This window comes from Ochotona princeps, chromosome 16 (assembly GCF_030435755.1).
Source record: "Ochotona princeps isolate mOchPri1 chromosome 16, mOchPri1.hap1, whole genome shotgun sequence".
Taxonomy (NCBI): domain Eukaryota; kingdom Metazoa; phylum Chordata; class Mammalia; order Lagomorpha; family Ochotonidae; genus Ochotona; species Ochotona princeps.
Genome location: NC_080847.1, coordinates 49,773,595 through 49,790,523, shown reverse-complemented (window position 1 = coordinate 49,790,523; position 16,929 = coordinate 49,773,595). Strand labels below are relative to the sequence as shown.

The 16,929-nt window shown below is 55.0% G+C and overlaps 2 protein-coding genes across 7 annotated transcripts in view; one reads left to right on the top strand and one right to left on the bottom strand.

The window, feature by feature from the left end:
• The window catches only part of SAMD4B (sterile alpha motif domain containing 4B), a 37,067-nt gene extending 30,511 nt beyond the window's left edge, over nt 1–6,556 (bottom strand). The window contains exons 1-2 of one of the 3 annotated variants that reach the window (XM_058675168.1): nt 6,398–6,527; nt 2,590–2,819 (exon numbers count right to left, since the gene is read on the bottom strand). In XM_058675168.1, coding sequence (XP_058531151.1) covers nt 2,590–2,595 — 6 coding nt within the window. In that variant the 5' untranslated portion in view covers nt 2,596–2,819; nt 6,398–6,527. Of the gene's footprint in view, nt 1–2,589; nt 2,820–6,397 lie in introns of all 3 variants that reach the window. The other 2 variants (XM_058675169.1, XM_058675170.1) reach the window with 2 other exon arrangements.
• Nucleotides 6,557–12,105: 5,549 nt separating this feature from the next.
• GMFG (glia maturation factor gamma) lies at nt 12,106–16,703 on the top strand. 4 transcript variants are annotated; one of them, XM_058674085.1, is made up of 7 exons: nt 12,106–12,186; nt 12,704–12,800; nt 12,897–12,946; nt 13,564–13,613; nt 15,798–15,880; nt 16,342–16,415; nt 16,515–16,703. In XM_058674085.1, coding segments are annotated over exons 2-7 (330 nt in total). In that variant the 5' UTR covers nt 12,106–12,186; nt 12,704–12,799; the 3' UTR covers nt 16,587–16,703. The 4 variants fall into 4 exon arrangements, with proteins under 4 accessions (XP_058530068.1, XP_058530067.1, XP_004595151.1 ...); XM_004595094.4 differs by lacking the exon at nt 12,106–12,186 and adding an exon at nt 12,264–12,390; XM_058674086.1 differs by lacking the exon at nt 12,106–12,186 and adding an exon at nt 12,425–12,562.
• Nucleotides 16,704–16,929: the final 226 nt, after the last annotated feature.

Sequence of the window (16,929 nt, the reverse complement as noted above, 5' to 3'; positions counted from 1 at the left end):
CTGCTTGTGGCCTGGGAAAGCAGTCAAGGACGGCCCAAAGCCTTGGGACCCTGCACCAGCGGGGAGACCTGGAAGAGCTCCTGGCTCCTGGCTTCGGATCAGCACAGCACCGGCTGCTGCAGCCACTGGGGGAGTGAATCAGTAGACATAAGATCTTTCTGTATCTCCTTCTCTGTATATCTGCCTTTCAATAAATAAATAAATAAATAAATAAATAAATAAATAAACTTTAAAATATATACTTATACGTATACATATATATGATCTGTGATTCAGAAATCTAGCAGTACCCTCAGGTGAGACACAGAAGGCCCAGCCTTCACCCAGGCCTGCGTGTGTCACTGAGGTGAGATTCTCCAGGTCAGCCACCTGCCTTCAGAGCTCCTGCCTGCTCTAACAAGGCTGCCATCTCCTCTGCAGTTCCGGGACAAGCATCTGCCTTCCCTTCCCTGTTTTCTCATCAACAGCATGGCACCTACTCTCAGAGCTGAAAGGAGCCATTACTTAGCTATTCCCAGATTCCTCTCTCTTTAATCCCACCAAGTCCTGTGTCTCTACGCCCAAAGTCCATCTGCTTCTCTTGTCCTGCCGCCCACCATCCTCAACCGGACAGATGCCTCCCAGCTCACCTGCTCTCCCTCTCACCTCTGGGCTCCTGCACCTGCTTACCCCCAGATCACGGGGCCAGTGCCCTCGTCAGTCAGATCTGGACGTGCGTGCCCCAGTCTTACTTTATTTCCCCAGCAGGAAGGAGTCTTTGACGTCACCACTGAGATGCTTTCCTTCAAAGACTGAATTTCTACATTTCTTTCACAAATGCCTAGATTGTAAAATCCACAAAGGAGAGGAAGGCTGTGTTCGTGATTCAATCTTCCACAACCAGCCCAGCACCCGGCACACAGCAGGTCCTGAAAAAATATCTGCAAGCCGCTTCCCAACCTGCAGCAGTCCTTTACGTGCAGCAAGGCTTGGCCGACGGTCTTATGCCCAGATGTGCCTGCAGTCGGCACCTCCTGACCTTGCACACTACACCTGACTTCACCTACTTGTTGTTTGCTACAGAACATAAGCACCACTGAGTCTCAGGACTTCGCTTCATTCATGGCTGTCCTCTCTAGAGCTCAGAGTAAGTGCCTTCACGGGTTGCTTAGCGAACGAAGAAGGCTGGAGACCTGTGACGTCATACCCTGCTCTTCTGTAACTTTCCCTCAAGCAGATTCTACACCAGTTTACACTAACTCAGACAAATCTCTACTCACTGAAGCCTACTGCTCAATTTTCTTACAAAGTTTCAAGGCCTCAGGCCCAGTGTGGTGGCCTAGCGGCTAAAGTCCTTGCCTTGAACGCTCCAGAATCCCATATGGGTGCTGGTTCTAATCCCAGCAACCCACTTCCCATCCGGGTCCCTGCTTGTGGCCTGGGAAAGCAGTCAAGGACGGCCCAAAGCCTTGGGACCCTGCACCAGCGGGGAGACCTGGAAGAGCTCCTGGCTCCTGATTGGCTCAGCACCGGCCATTGCGGTCATTTGGGGAGTGAATCATCGGACGGAAGATATTTCTCTCTGTCTCTTCTCCTCTCTATATATATCCGACTCTGCAATAAAAATAAATCTTTAAAAAACAAAACAAAACAAAACAAAAAGTTCCAAGGCCTGGACATCCAAAACTGAGGTGAGAGGACCAAACACCCGTACTCCCAGATTCCACTGCTTTGAAGCCAACACCAGTCCCAGCTGACCATCTCACCCTGCCTCTCCCAGTGAGCCCCCAAAGGAAGGTCCACTTAGGTCAGGCAGAGTATCGACTGGCAGAAAGGTAACATGGCAGAACTCAGTTCTCTCTGGCTTAGCAAGAAGATGGAGCTCAGCACCCAGAGTTCAGAGCACATCTCAGGATCTCGACCCCAGAGGGGAAGTCTCAGAAAAGGAACCATTCTCTTTCCTCTGCAGCCACTAAGTGCTAGGCCTTCAACCTGGAGCTACTGGGACCCATGTTGTGTTGTAGTGGATAAAGCTACTGACTACAACATGAGCAACCCAATGAGTGCCAGTCCATGCCCTGGCTGTCCCACTTCTAATCCAGCTCCCTGTTAATATGCCTGGGAAAACAGCGGAAATGGTCCAAGCGCTTGGGCCCCTGCAACCATGTGGCTTCAAGCCAGTCAACCTCCGGTCTTTGCGGCCGTTTGGGGACTGAACCAGTGCATGGTTCGGACTCTCCCTTTCAAACAAATTTAAAACAAAACAAACCTGGAGCTGTGGAGGGCCCTCTCTGTCACCACAAGGCAGAAAGGTTAAGGAGGAAGCGATCAGCAGAAAAACAAGAAGAGACAGTTGAGAATGTTATTTGTACTCCTGGATCCAGCCAAGTCTGAAATCATCCCAGCTCTGGACTTTTCAGTAACATGAACCAATTAATTCCCTTTTTGATTCAGCCACATTGAGCCAGCAACTTTAAGAGTCCTAGCCAACATGACCTTTTGCTAACACTGAGCATGTATGTGCAAAGCACTATACTAGTCTAAGTATTTTATGTGTGTTGGTTTATCTAATCTTTCTAACAATTCTATGAAGAACAATATCATCATTACCTTCATTTTTTAGCTGTGGAAAGCTAAGTTCTGGCAAAGTCAAGTAACTTGTCCTCAGTCACAAAACTGGGAAGTGCTGCTGTGGGCTGCCAACCCACTCTGGTAGAAGAGGGTGAAAATCTGATGGCGGCACTTCACACTGCCCTGCACCCAGCCCTCCATGACAGGGAACCCTCCGACCACATGACTGAGGCAGCATCACCTTAAAGCAGGCCTTCTGTTGGGACCACCTGTGGAAGATGAGGACAACACTCATTTACCTACCTCCTAGGGTTCCTGGACTCTGAGACAGCAGAAGCCAAGCACTTTAACAGTGGCTGGCCAACAGTGAGCATTCCCTAACAGCAGTCAGGGTTATCCCTCTGTGGGTGACTGGAGTGCAACTGGCCAAGGCCTTGCAAATGCAAGAGAGCGAGCAGAGAGAGACAGAGAAAAGAGTTTCTGCCTCTCTGTCTGCTGAGGGAGAGGGAATGGTCCCATGGATAAGGCGAACAAACCCACTGCTAAGCTGTTCGCCTGCCCAGGAAGCACCACAGCATTGTCTCAACTCCTGTGGAAATGCTGGCCAAACTCAGTCCAAATGCCACCTTTCCCAAGAAGTTTTTCCAAAAACAGGGCTCCCTCTTAGTGCTAAGCTTCCACAGCACCTAGTTGGGACCTCCCATCCTTCCTATGTTCTCTCCTGACTGCCAGCTCCCTGGCAGCGGCATGTACCTGGGACCCGGTTGCTCTTCTCAGCCCTAAAGAACAGAAAACTCTGGAGAAAGCGGAGTCCTGCGGAGGCCACCAGACCCACAGAGGGTCTGGGGTGGAGATGGGTCCTCAAGAACAAGACTTGGCTCTGGTCACTCAAGAGTCAGGAGATAGCACAGAGGAACATGCCACAGTCAGGACAAAGTGGGGTGGGCGAAGAGAAGCAGGCAGTGTGCGCAGAGCCTGAAGTGGGGAGACAGCTGAGGCACTTGGTGATTCTGGTTACATGCAGGAGAAAGATGTGCTCATTCTCCACTGACTCCCCAAAACTTGCAGAGGGAAAGCTCTCTCTACCCACTGCAGGATTCAGAGAGGAACAAGACACATCCCTGTGCTGCCAGAGCTCCCGGCCCAGGGCGACTGACTGGACAAGCACATCCAACTAGCCAAGTAGCGCTCTAGGAGGCACAACAGGGACTCAGAAGCTGAAGGTCAGAAGGCAGAGGCCTGAGGGTGCCTCAAGGGGAGGGTGCTGCCGTGGCAAGGGCTGCATGGAGAGAGGAGTGGGAGCAGAGGCAGGAGGCTGAAGACGTGCTGCAGGGCGAGCTGGAGGAGAAAGTGCCGGAGCACTTCCGCAAGCTCGTGTCTGAACTCACTCCTCAGAGGGTGGGTGACCCTGTGGGGACATCAAGAGCCTTTCAAGTAGGGGAAGGGGTCCTCTTGGAGAAGGAGGATCTGCCAAAGGAACTCCAGGAAAACATGGGGTCCAGTGGGGCCCAGGTGTACACCGAGGCAACTTTTAAGTGCCTTTTTGCAGGGAAATGGAATTCCTGCTGCACGGGGACTCTCAAACCTGGGCGTGCAGCAGAATCCAAGCTGGGCCCAACCCCTGGGTTCTCTGACTCCTGGTCTGCGTGGACCCAGGAATCTGCATTTCTAGTAAGTGATACTGCTGTTGTTGCTCCCGGGACCACAAGTACAGCACTGCTGCCACCGGGAAGGAACTACTTTGCCAGGAAGCCCCCAAAGGGAAAGAGGCAGAAGGCAGTGGGGAGAGTGATCAGGAAGCCTCGGAGAAAGGGGGGCTGAGGGACCCACCACCTCCGAAGGATGGAGAGGAAGGTGTTCATGCGGGATCCCGGGGGCGGGGTGAGGGTGGTAGTGTCCCCGAGGACCTTTCAAGGCAGACAGGAGGAGTGTGGAGGATGTGGCACCCCTGCAGGGCAGGCCCGGGAAGGCGCTGAGTTGATTCTAGAGGAAGGAGAATGAGGGCCCAAGGGCGAGGGGATCCCCAAGGGGCACCTCCAACAGGGGCCTACAGACACATCTGGGCAGATAAGTCTCAGGAGGCACCAGGGGCAGGTGGCAGACGCAGGGCAGCTGAGGGGGAATTGCTCTGAGTGTCTGAGGGAGGGCTGGGGGACTAGGGCAGGTGGCGAGGAGCCTCAGCTCAGGGCCATCTCTGAGGGAGGTCTATGAGGGAGATGGAGATGGAGATCTCCCCAGGGGGCCGGGCGCATCAGGGTACAGGGTCACTAGCTTAGAGTCACTGCAGGGAAGGGACCGGGACATTTCCCCAGAGGGTTTAAGGGAGGCCGTGGGAGACTCTCCAGAAACTGTCAGCAAGCAGGTCTCTGAGCAGTCATGGGGGGGTGACCTCTGGGAGGGGTTTCCAGGGCGCAGCCCAGACACCTTGAGGGCGGCTGCTGGGGACCTTGAGAAAGTTAAGAGGGAGGAATCCTAAAATAACATCTCTGAGGGATCAGGAAGATCCTGGGGAGTCCAGGGGGCTGTGGGGAGGTTCTTGAGGAATTTCAAGTAGGCCAATGCGGGGCAGATTTTGAAAGGTTATCTAACAAGGGTTCTTGAGAGGATGAGAGAAATTATGAAGGAACTGCCTGGAATCCTGAAATAATTCCTGGAACATGTGGTGTGGGTTACTGGCAAGGACTTGGAATACACGCAAGGGGTTTGGGAAGAGGGTTTTGGAATATGGGAGAAAACTCTGCTGGACATTTTAAGTTGAGGATATATCAAGGAAAAAAAAAGTTGAAGTCCATGAGGACCATGTTTTGATCTCCAAAACATTCCAGGATGGGTAAGATCTGGAAGAGGCAGGGATTGGTAATGGGGGCGTGGGAGTGCGAGGCAACTGCAATAGGGGAGGGGTGGGGCTTAAAGGTGACTTTTGGAACCTGGGGGCTTTTCAGGGTCTCTGAGGAAAAAAAATTTTGGGGTGTGTGTGTGTGGCGGGGGAGAATCTCCAGGGGAGGATGTTCAAACGCCCATGAGCAAGATCTCAAGTATTTGAGGGGGGGGTATGAGGCAAAACTAGCCAGATTTCTGGAATGGGGGGGTAGGTAGGTGGGAAAAATTATTGGGCTAACTCAGGGTTGGGGGTGGGGGGTGGGGGGTGGAGACGACTGGGATCTGCCCAGCAGGTCTCTGACGGGGGCATTTCTGGAATGTCCGGGGTTCTGCAGGGGATTTTTTGAGGGGAGTCTCCCCCTGATGGAGGCTGCCGCGGGCCTTTCAGAGAGGCCAGTCCCCTGGAGACACAGCGAGGTGACTGGGGAGCTGAGAGGCAGGGTGGCCTCAGCTGCGACACCACTGCCTACTGGGGGAAAGATGGGGCGCTGGGGAGGGGGGCTGCGGGGAAAGGCTGGAAGATGGGCGCTGGGTGGGGGCTACGGGGCGCTGAGGTGAGGGCTACGGGCAGGGGCTGGAAGATGGGGCGCTGGGGTGGGGGGCTACGGGCAGAGGCTGACGGCGCACAAGGAAGGTCTGGAAGGTCAGGAGCCAGGTCCCCCGGGGCCCCTCGGCCATCCCACAGCTCCCACCCCGAGGTGAGCAGGCTCTCCGACGGAAGCGATCTGACGAGGCCTGGGAGGAGGCAGCCTCGGCCACGGCGGCAGGGCTCCTCTCACGGCCTCGGCCTCCCCATCCGAGGCCCGCGTGCTGGGCCCCGCCGCCGCCGCCGCCGCCGCCGCCGCCCCGCGGCTCGGGGTCCCTGAGGGGGCGGGGCCGCCGCGCGGCCTGGGTCGCCCGGAGGGGAGCCCCGCGCGCCCCGACCCGCCACCGCCCCGCGCTCGCCTGGCCCGGCCTGAGAACTCACCGCCTCGGCCTCGGCCTCGGCCTCCTCCGCCGCCGCCGCCGCCGCCGCTCGGGCCTCCTCAGGGCACTGCCGCCGCCGCCGTCGCCCCCTCTCCGGCCCGCGAGCTCCCCTCCCTCCTCCTCCCGCACCGACCACCACCGCCGCCGCCGCCGCCGTCGCGCTGCGTCACCGCGCCGTGCGTCACCGCCCCTGACCCCGCCCCGACTAGGCCGCCGCGCGCTGCATTAGCTGACGCCCAGATGACGAACAGAGCGTCAGCCAACCAGTGGCGAGGGCAGCACGAAGGGCGGGAGGTGTGCTCCGAGAAAGGCGGGGTCCTGGTGGGGAGGAGAGAAATGGGGCTGGAACGAGGTCCGAGAGGCCCGCCTCCTCCTCCCTGGGATTGGTCGAACGCGAAGGGTGACGGGCGGGCAGCCAGGCCCTGGAGGCTCGAGACTGGCGGGGCGGGGAAGGGGAGGGGCGCGCGCGGCGTTGCCAATGGCAACGGGCCGGACGGAGCCAGGGATTGGGCCTCCAGGCCCGCAGGGGGCAGTCTCGCACCGATTTACCTCAGCGGCCACGCGCCAAGTCACAATTCCTATTCTGGCGTATGGGGGCAGTCTCTCTTCCCAGACCTCTCGACACACCCCACCTCAGGCATCTGACCCTTGTGGGCAACCCCGCCAATGGCTCCGGGGGCCAGACTGAATTCCTGGCTTCGAGAATCTTGGGGATCTCAGCAGCGCCAAATCCCCGAGCCTCTGTCACATGGCTAGAGCGAGGCAAGAGCTATCCCTTTCATATGGAATGCCTGGCGAGCGCTTGGCACCCAGGGGGCCTCAATCCGTGGGAGTTGTTGCTCCGGCTTCTGTGGCAATCTGGTTCTTCTACATACTGTCCCGGATGAGAAGGCACTGACCAGAGAGCGACCGATACGGGCAGGGCTGGTTCCCGGAACTCGAAGAAATGCAGTCAGGGTGGGGTGTGGCGTTCAAGACGAGGAGTGGTGAGACAGGAGCCAGAGCCAGAAATTTGGCCACTTTTGAGAGAGTTTGGACTTGTCCTGAGGTAGCTTCAAGTCGGGGAGGGTCACGATGAGTTGGAGTTTGGGAAAGATGGCTTTGACTTACCTAATGGAGGGTAGATCCATGGAGGAAGACAGGGCTCAAGGAGCAGGGAGTGGAAGGAGACACCTGAGGGGTGGGTGGAGGGGAGAGGAGAGGTTGCACTAGGGCCAGGATTGGGCGGGGGGACACCCAGAAAGTTGAGTGTGCAGGACCAGACTGGCTGGAGGGTGGGGTCTCAGAGAAGCCGTTGGGGAAGGTGCCTTGCCCAGTGTTGGATGCCCAGGGGGCTATGCAGCCTAAGGGAGGCTGGAGGCAGGGTTGTGAGAGTATCCAAGCTGATAACTGAAGGTGTGAAAGTTAGTGGCCTACTGGGGTGGGGGGGATATGCAAGGTTCCAGCCAAGAAATGGATTCTCCCCAGGAAGGCTGAGGTGATGTGGAGTTGGAGGGGTGAAGAGGAGAACCCTGGCTCTTCTTGCTGTGAGGAAGGCCATTTTCCCCATCCCCAACCCCATTCCCCACCTCCTACACTCAGCACCGACTTTCACAAAACACACTGTGTATGATGAATGCTGGTTCGGTCATTAATATTCCTTAAGTAACAGGTGCCAGGCTTTGCCTAGAGTGCTAGAAATGAAGGCAACCTATAAAGCACCCCTGACTTCAGGAAGCTTGCCTTCCAATGAGGGAGAGATACAATAAAGGAGCAAATATAATGTAACTTGGCTAGAAATACAGTGAGATTTGGACAGATACCTAAAGGAATACAAGGGTTGAGTGTGAGGGAGAGAGGGCTCCAGAATGATGGAACCGTAGCAGCTTGCGCAGAGGCCCTACCAACCGTGGGACCAATGTCAATCCTCCAAAAAGGCTGGCCTGGCCGGAGGGAGGTGAGCAGAGGGAGTAGATAGCCAGCGCCAGGAAGGGAGTGGGGAGCTCACACCGGCAGATAGATGGGAAAATCTGCTGTGATTCAGGGAAAGGCCCAGACAAGCATGACCCCTTTTGGGAAGGCGATAAGGTTGATGGGAGAGAGAGACACAGGAGGAGTCTGAGAGAGCCGGGGAAGGAGCGGCCACAGTAAAGGGAAGAAAGACACGCAAGCGTGGCGTCTGGAAAGTGGAAGAGGAGAAAGTTTTCTGTGGCACAGGGAGTGACTGTGTCTGAGGCAGCAGCTGGGGGGCCGAGCTCACAAGAGATTCTGCCCCCTACAAGTTGCCAGTGAGTGCCACAAGGCCGTGCCAGTGCAGAGGCACAGAGGAGAGTGGTTAGTTGCAGATGATTTTTTTTTTTTTTGCAGATTTATTTTTATTGGAAAGGCAGATTTACACATAGAAGGAGATATAGGGAGATCTTCCATCTGCTGGTTCACTCCCCAAGTGATCGCAACAACTGGAGCTGAGCTGATCCGAAGCCAGGAGCTTCTTCCAGGTCTCCCGTGTAGATGTAGGATCCCAAGGCTTTGGACAATCTTCTGCTGCCTTTGTAGACCATAAGCAGGGAGCCAGCTGGGAAGTGGAGCAGCTCAGACAGGAGCTGATGCCCATAGGGGAAGTCTGCACCTGCAGGCTAAGAGTTAGCCAATTGAACCATCACTCCAGACCTGCAGGTGATTGCTTTAAATATGCATTTTTTAGTTGACAGGCAGATAAATTTTCTATCCACTGAATCACTCCTAAAGGCCATACAGCTGGGGCTGGGGGGGCCAAAGCCACGGGCCAGGAACCACATCCAAGTGGTGGCAGCGGGTCCAGGACTTCAGCTCTCATCTGCTGCCTCCTAGGATACCTGAGTAGGAAGCCAGATTAGAAGCCAGAGAGTTGGGGTCAGCGTGGTGGTGGGGCAGGAGAGAAAGCTGCACTGGCATCCCATATGGCACTGGTTTGAGTCCTGGATGCTCTACTACTGATCCAGCACCATGCTAATGGCCTGGGAAGAGCAGCAGGAGATGGCCCGGTGCTCACTCCATTCCATTGTGGCCATTTGGAGAGTGCATCAGCGGATGCATGATCTCTTTCTCTGATCTTCAAACACATATTTTTAAAAAAGATTTATTTATTATTTATTTAGTTAGTTTTTAAAAGGCAGATCAGAATTGCAGAAAGAAGAGACAGAAAGAAAGTTCTTCTGCCTGCTGGTTCACTCTGCAAATGGCTGCAACAGCTGGCGCTGAGCTGAGCTGGTCAGGAGCTTCTTCCGGGTCTCCCATGCGGGTGCAGGGTCCCAAGGCTTTGGGTCATCCTTGACTGTTTTCCCAGGCCACAAGCAAGGAGCTGGATGGGAAGTGGAGTAGCTGGGACACAAACCAGTGCTCATATGGGATCCCAGCACATGCAAGGTGAGGATTTAGCTGAGCCATCACACCAGGCAAAATAATTAAAACTTTAAAATAAAAAAAAAGAAGGAGCAGCAGAGGAACTGTACTCAAACCAGCACTTTGAGATGGGATGTGTCCCATGTTGCAGGTTAACCTGCTACGATACAATATCAACCCCAAAGAAGGTTTTTTTTTTTAAGATTTATTTCTTATTGGGCCTGGCGGCATGGCCTAGCAGCTAAAGTCCTTGCCTTGAACGTGCCAGGATCCCATATGGGCGCCAGTTCTAATCCTGGAAGCTCCACTTCCTATCCAGCTCCCTGCTTGTGGCCTGGGAAAGCAGTCGAGGACGGCCCAAAGCTTTGGGACCCTGCACCTGTGTGGGAGACCTGGAAGAGGTTCCTGGTTCCCGGCTTCGGATCGGCACAGCACCGGCTGTTGCGGCTCACTTGGGGAGTGAATCATCGAACAGAAGAATTTCCTCTCTGTCTCTCCTCCTCTCTGTATATCTGATTTTGTAATAAAAATAAATAAATCTTTAAAAAAAAGATTTATTTCTTATTGATTTGAAATACAGAGTTAGAGCCCAGCGGCATGGCCTAGCAGCTAAAGTCCTCGCCTTGAACGTGCCAGGATCCCATATGGGCGCCGGTTCTAATCCCAGCAGCTCCACTTCCCATCCAGCTCCCTGCTTGTGGCCTGGGAAAGCAGTCGAGGATGGCCCAATGCATTGGGACCCTGCACCCGCGTGGGAGACCTGGAAGAGGTTCCTGGTTCCCGGCTTTGGATCGGCGAGCATCGGCCCGTTGCGGGTCACTAGGGGAGTAAATCATCGGATGGAAGATCTTCTTCTCTGTCTCTCCTCCTTTCTGTATATCTGGCTGTAATAAAATGAATAAATCTTAAAAAAAAAAAAAAAAGAAAAGAAATACAGAGTTAGAGAGGGAGAGACACACAGAGAGAAATTTTCTATCTACTTGTTCACTCCCCAGAAAAGCCACAATGGCCAACACTGGGCTAGGTTGGAGCTAGGAGCTTCTTCTGGGTCTCCCATGTGTGAGTAGGTGCCCAAGCACTTGGGCCATCCTCCACTGCTTCTCCCAGGCCCTAAGCAGGGAGCTGGATCAGACGTGCAACATGCAAAACTCAAACTGATGCCCATATGAGATGCTGGCAGCAGAGGTCGTGGTCTAACCTGCAGTGCCACCATGCTGGCCACCAAAGGGGACTTTTAAGAAAACAGCTGAGGGTCCCAGCTCAGTAGCCTAGCAGCTAAAGTCCTCGACTTGCATTCTCTGGGATTTCATATGGGTGCCAGTTCTAATCCCGACAGCCCCGCTTCCTATCCAGCTCCCTGCTTGTGACCTGGGAAAGCAGTTGAGGATGGCCCAAAGCCTTGGGACCCTGCGCCCACGCAGGAGACCCAAAAGAAGCTCTGAGTTCCCAGCTTCGAATCAGCTCAGCTCCAGTTGTTGCAGTGGGTTGGAGTGTGCATCAACAGGCAGAAAATCTTCCTCTCTGTCTCTCTTCCTCTGTATATCTGACTTTCCAATTAAAAAAAAAAATCTTTAAAAAATGTCTTGCATTTTTAAAAAATAGAGGTAAATTTTTTAAAAAGAGAGAGACCAATTGGGAAGCTAAGTTGGTGCCGCCCGTGCCGAAGATTCTTTCAAAGACATTTTGCTGAAAAGTGAAGGAGGTGGCTTGTAGCTTTTAGCTCAGGAAATGATGCCATGTGTCAGCTGGGGGAGGGATTCCGTGTGCGAGGGTCACTGAGGGAGGGGTGAGGACGGCCGCAGGGGGGTCCTTGAGCTGCTCGGGGTGGGATCCAGCGGGAGAAAGGGAACCAGCAAGGCTAGCCCTCAAATGCACTGAGGCCCCGGGAAACTGGTCTTTTGTTGGCTGACCTCTTCCCCCTGAAATCTGATGAGTTTTCTGATAAATTTGCTTGGCTTTAATTATTTCTCCTTTATATATGTGGCAGTTAGGGTATACTATTGATTTTTTTTAAATGTATGTATGTAGGTAGCAGGCATTATCCAGTGATGTAATTTCAGGGGGTGGGACTGGGGGAGACAAAGCCTTGTTCTGCCAGGATTGAACTCCCAGGCCTTGGTGAGGCCCACGAGGGAGAACACGGTCAGGGAAACATTACCATCACCCAGGCTGTGCAGCGGTGGCCCTCTGGTCTGCGTTGCCCCAACACCATCATGGACGGCTGACTGCCTAACACAGGCCTCCATGCTGTCCTTGTCCAGCTCTGGGAGTCGAGGACTCACCGGCATGCAAATATAAGGTTTCCTGGAGGACAAGCACGAAGAGCTTTTGGCTCTGATGGGCCGCCTATTAGACACGGCCTCCGGGCCAGGAGAGGCTACCTACGCACTTCGGAGAAGGGGAGCTGAGCCTGGCTGCTGAGCCTGGCAGGTACTGGCAGATGGGTGGGGGAGGAAGGAAGGAGGGGAGGAGTCCTCCGTGACAGTTGTCCCGGAAGGGGCATAAACAGGATGTGGTGTTGGATGCAAACTTCCCCCTGCCCCCATAGCCCGTCCCCTGCAGCCCCAATCCGGTCCCCACCCCCAGAGACGAAGGAACTGAGAGCAGAGGAGGCCCGTGGACAGAAAAGCCATGGTCAGGAGGCGAGGAATCCCACGGGAAAGGCGGGGGGCTGGGAAGGCAGTCGGGTGAAGGTCCGCTGGGGAATGGAGGTCCTGTGCTGGACAGAGACCCAAGAAGGATGGTGGTTTCGGGCTTTGATCCAGGCTAGTGGGACTCCTGGGGTCACCTGGAGTGTTGGCCCAAGGTATCAGCTGGAGAGGGTGGCATGCTGGGCTGGCTGGCGTGCCCTCCCCTCTGCCTTCGTGCATCATGGAAGTTTGGGGGGAAGGGGTGGGGTCGCGAGGCTGTGGCCGGACCAGCTGACCTCCTGCGGGGTCCCCGGCAGTCCGACTCCCTGGTGGTGTGCGAAGTAGACCCAGAGCTTAAGGAAAAGCTGAGGAAATTCCGCTTCCGAAAAGAGACGGACAACGCAGCCATCATCAGTGAGCGGCCTCTCCCTTCCCCGACGAGAGGGTGGGCGGCTGGCAGGGAGGGTGGGCGCCTGACTACCTCCTGTGTGCCCTGCCTGCTTCCCCCAGTGAAGGTGGACAGAGACCGGCAGATGGTGGTGCTGGAGGAGGAGTTTCAGGTGAGGGGCTGGGGGGGCGGGCAGGACCAGGGGAGGGACCCATGGGACTGAAGGCCACAGGGACTTGGAGGTGATGTTCCAGTTCGGCTATGACCCTGGGCAGTAGATATTACCTGTTTGTGTCTCTGTTTCCTCATTGGAGAAGTGGGAGGAACATGGGGCCCCCTTTGCAGGGCTGTGTGCAGAGCCAGTGTCGTGAGCCTTGGGGAGTGCAGAGAATAAGGCCTAGCACAGACCGTGGCCTTGGTAAAGCGACAGTGAGGATGGTGGTAGCAGAGAAGTCGGCCAAAAGCCTGCAGAAGCCCTCCATCCAAGGGTGGCCCTCCCCAGCGCCTGGCGTCACGTGGACACAGGCCTGGGGCTGCTGGGACAGAGAAGAGAGTCCCTCTGACAGGAAGTGTTAGTCAAGTGTTAGTCAAGGAGTGACCCCAGGTAAATCTGAGATCTCTGCTTGCCACCCGTGCAACACTGGGAAAGTTGGGGATCCTAAGGGGTTCCGCTCCGTAGGCTGATGGGAGAATCAGTGACTTCACTCGCAGGCCTTTCTGAAAATGGCATCTCTGCTTGTTTCACAACCATCATTCCCCTTCCTGCCTCTTTGACATCCTTGCCCCCAGAACATCTCCCCAGAGGAACTCAAAATGGAGTTGCCAGAGAGACAGCCCAGGTACTCGGGGTGGAGGGCTGGTGGGGAGGGCTGGGCTGTGGGGAGATGGGCCATGTGGGGAGACAGGCCATGAGGGAACTAGGTATCAGGGACTGCTCGACTTCCAGCCCTATTCATGGGCTTGGAGTCTCTATTTGAAGCCAAGAGTTCAAACTCTGGAACTTTCTGTTGTCATAGTAATGTGTTTTTACATGTCTTTTTAAATTCACATTTGTAAAGATTTATTTATTTTTAATGGGGAAGCAGATTTGTAGAAGAGGAGAGACAGAAAGATCTTCCATTTGCTGGTTCACTTTCCAACGAGCCACAATGGCCGGAGCTGAGCCGATCTGAAGCCAGGGGCAGGAGATTCTTCTGGGTCTCCCATGTGGGTGCAGGGGCACCAGGCTTTGGCCATCCTCTGATGCTCTCCCAGGCCACAGAGAGCTAATTTGGAAGTGGAATGGACAGGATTCAAACTGCCATATTGGAATGCCAGTGCTATATACAGAAGCTTAGCCAACATGGAAATTTGCCAGACCCAGAAGGTGCAGCTTAACTGCTGTGCCCAATATCTGTCCCCTTAAATAGCACATTTTAGAGGAACATGATCGAGGCTGGCATTGTGTTGTCATGGATTAAGCCACTCCCTGTAGTGCTGCCATCCCATACAGGTGCTGGTTTGAGTTCTGTTGCTCCACTTCTGATTAAACCCCTTGCTAACACACCCAGAAAAGCAGTGAAAAATGGCCCAAGTCCTCAGGCCCCTGTGCCCTGGTAGGAGATCTAGGAGAAGCTCCAGGCTCTGGTCTGGCTCAGCCTCAGCCGCGGTGGCCACGTGAGGAGTGAATCAATGGATGGAAGATCTCTCTCTTGCTCTCTCTGTAATTTTTTATAAGATTTATTTTTATTGCAAAATCAGGTATATATAGAGAGGAGGAGAAGCAGAGAGGAAGATCTTCTGTCTGCTGATTCACCCCCCAAGCGGCCGCAATGACTACAGCTGAGCCGAGCCGAAGTCAAGCGCCTCTTCTGGGTCTCCCATGGGGGTTCAGGGTCCCAAGGCTTTGAGCCGTCCTCAACTGCTTTCCCAGGCCACAATCAGGGAGCTGGAAGGGAAGTGGAGCAGCCGAGAAACGAACTGGGCACCCACATGGGATCCTGGAGTGTGAAAGGCGAGGACATTAGGGCCTATCACTGTAGCCAAGTTAAGGCAGTTGAGAACAGCCCAAAGCTTTGGGACCCTGCACCTGCATGGGAGACCCGGAGGAGGCTTCAGGCTCCTGGCTTTTGATCGGCTCAGCTCTGGCTATTGCGGCCACTTGGGGAGTGAATCAGAGGACAGAAGATCTTTCTCTCTGTATATTTGACTTTCTTAAACAAAACAACACAAAAAGGTGAGGACTTCAGCTGCTAGGATACCACGTCAGCCCCTTTTTTAAAATCTTTTTTTTTTTAAAGATTTTATTTATTTCAAAGTCAGATATACAGAGAGGAGGAAAGACAGAGAGGAAGATCTTCCGTCCGATGATTCACTCCCCAAGTGAGCCGCAACGGGCCAGTGCGCGCCGATCCGAAGCCGGGGACCAGGAACCTCTTCCAGGTCTCCCACGTGGGTGCAGGGTCCCAAAGCTTTGGTCCGTCCTCGACTGCTTTCCCAGGCCACAAGCAGGGAGCTGGATGGGAAGTGGAGCTGCTGGGATTAGAACCGGCGCCCATATGGGATCCTGGCACGTTCAAGGCGAGGACTATAGCCGCTAGGCCACGCCGCCGGGCCCCCCTTTTTTAAAATCTTAAAGTAATAGATCATAATCAGTGTAGAGGGAGACTACTAAGAAAAGGAAAAAACAAACTCTTTTGTGAACAAGAGATCTCCTATATTCCTTTTTTGATACATCCTGTATCCAGCGCTATCACAGCCCAGGTTCTAGTACATGGACCTGACATGGAGCACTTTCTGGCTCCAGCTCTCTCCTCTGACCTTGGCGAAAGTAGCCCTGGGCCTTAGCCTCCCACTTCACAGAGACCTGGGGAGGCAGCTCAGCACTTACTGTCAGCTTTGAGCTCACCAGCCTGGGATGTGGGTAGCAATGCCAGTTTCCCAGACCCTGTGACCGGTGTTAGGCATGTGGACACAGGTGATGGCGGCGTGGCCTTGGACTCCCTGGCCAATGTCCCAGCTTGAACTCCCTCTCGTGGCTGCAGGTTCGTGGTTTACAGCTACAAATACCTGCACGCGGATGGCCGAGTGTCTTACCCTCTGTGTTTCATCTTCTCCAGCCCTGTGGGTGAGACACAGCTCATCTCTTCCCTTGGATGGTGTGTGGGGTGGAGGGAGACAGGTGCACGGGAGTGCAAGTGTGCGCATGCGTGTGGACGTGTGCCTGCACCCGGGTTGGCAGGCACCTGCATTAGAATGGGATTGTGACAGCCTGCGTGTGTCTGGGGGAGCGTGGAAGGGTGAGGGCGGGGAGGTGGAGGGTGGGGTGGTTCAGCTCCCTCCAGGGCCCCCAGCTGTCTTCCTGCTGAGGACCCAGACAATTCCTGTCTGGCTCTTAAGTCATCCTGAGAGCCTCAGAATCACTTTAAACACCCAAACAACCCAGAAACCTTCGAGCACAGCACACACACACCCCCCCCTGAAGGTTTCTGAGACCCTCAGGAAATCGGCTGGGCCCAAGGCGCATGACCTACGTTTTCCAGAACCTGGGTGCCTCTCTGTGGCTCACCCTTCTGCTTCTCCACGCAGGCTGCAAGCCCGAACAGCAGATGATGTACGCCGGGAGTAAAAACAGGCTGGTGCAGACGGCCGAGCTCACGAAGGTCGGGGTGCAGGCTCTGGAGCGGGAGGGAGGAAGGGCTGGCACTCTGGGAGCTGTAGGAGGAGGGGTCAGAGGTCCTCACAGCGGGATTTGTTCTCAGGTGTTTGAAATCCGCACCACCGAAGACCTCACCGAGGCCTGGCTCCGAGAGAAGCTGGCTTTCTTTCGTTGACTCTTCCGATCTGGCTTGGATTGCTGACGTCCGATTCTCCAAGGGGCTGGGACGGGGGACCCACCCCCCTCCCGCACCAGCACGTGAAAAAGCTGAGACCTTAAAGGAATTAAAAACTCAGAACTCCACCACTTACCGGCCTCCTGGCGGCTTTCTGCAGTCCCGGCTGCAGCCGGCAGGGGGCGGGCAGAGCTAGTGGAACGCAAGCTGGGTGCCGGGAGGGAGAGAGGCACCTGTTAGCACCGGTGTGGTGGTGGGTGGGGAGGCGGGGGTCTCCTGAAGGGGATGCCTGAATCTGCGGAGGGGTCACTGCTGAGGGGAACCAGGACACCAGAGGGTCAAG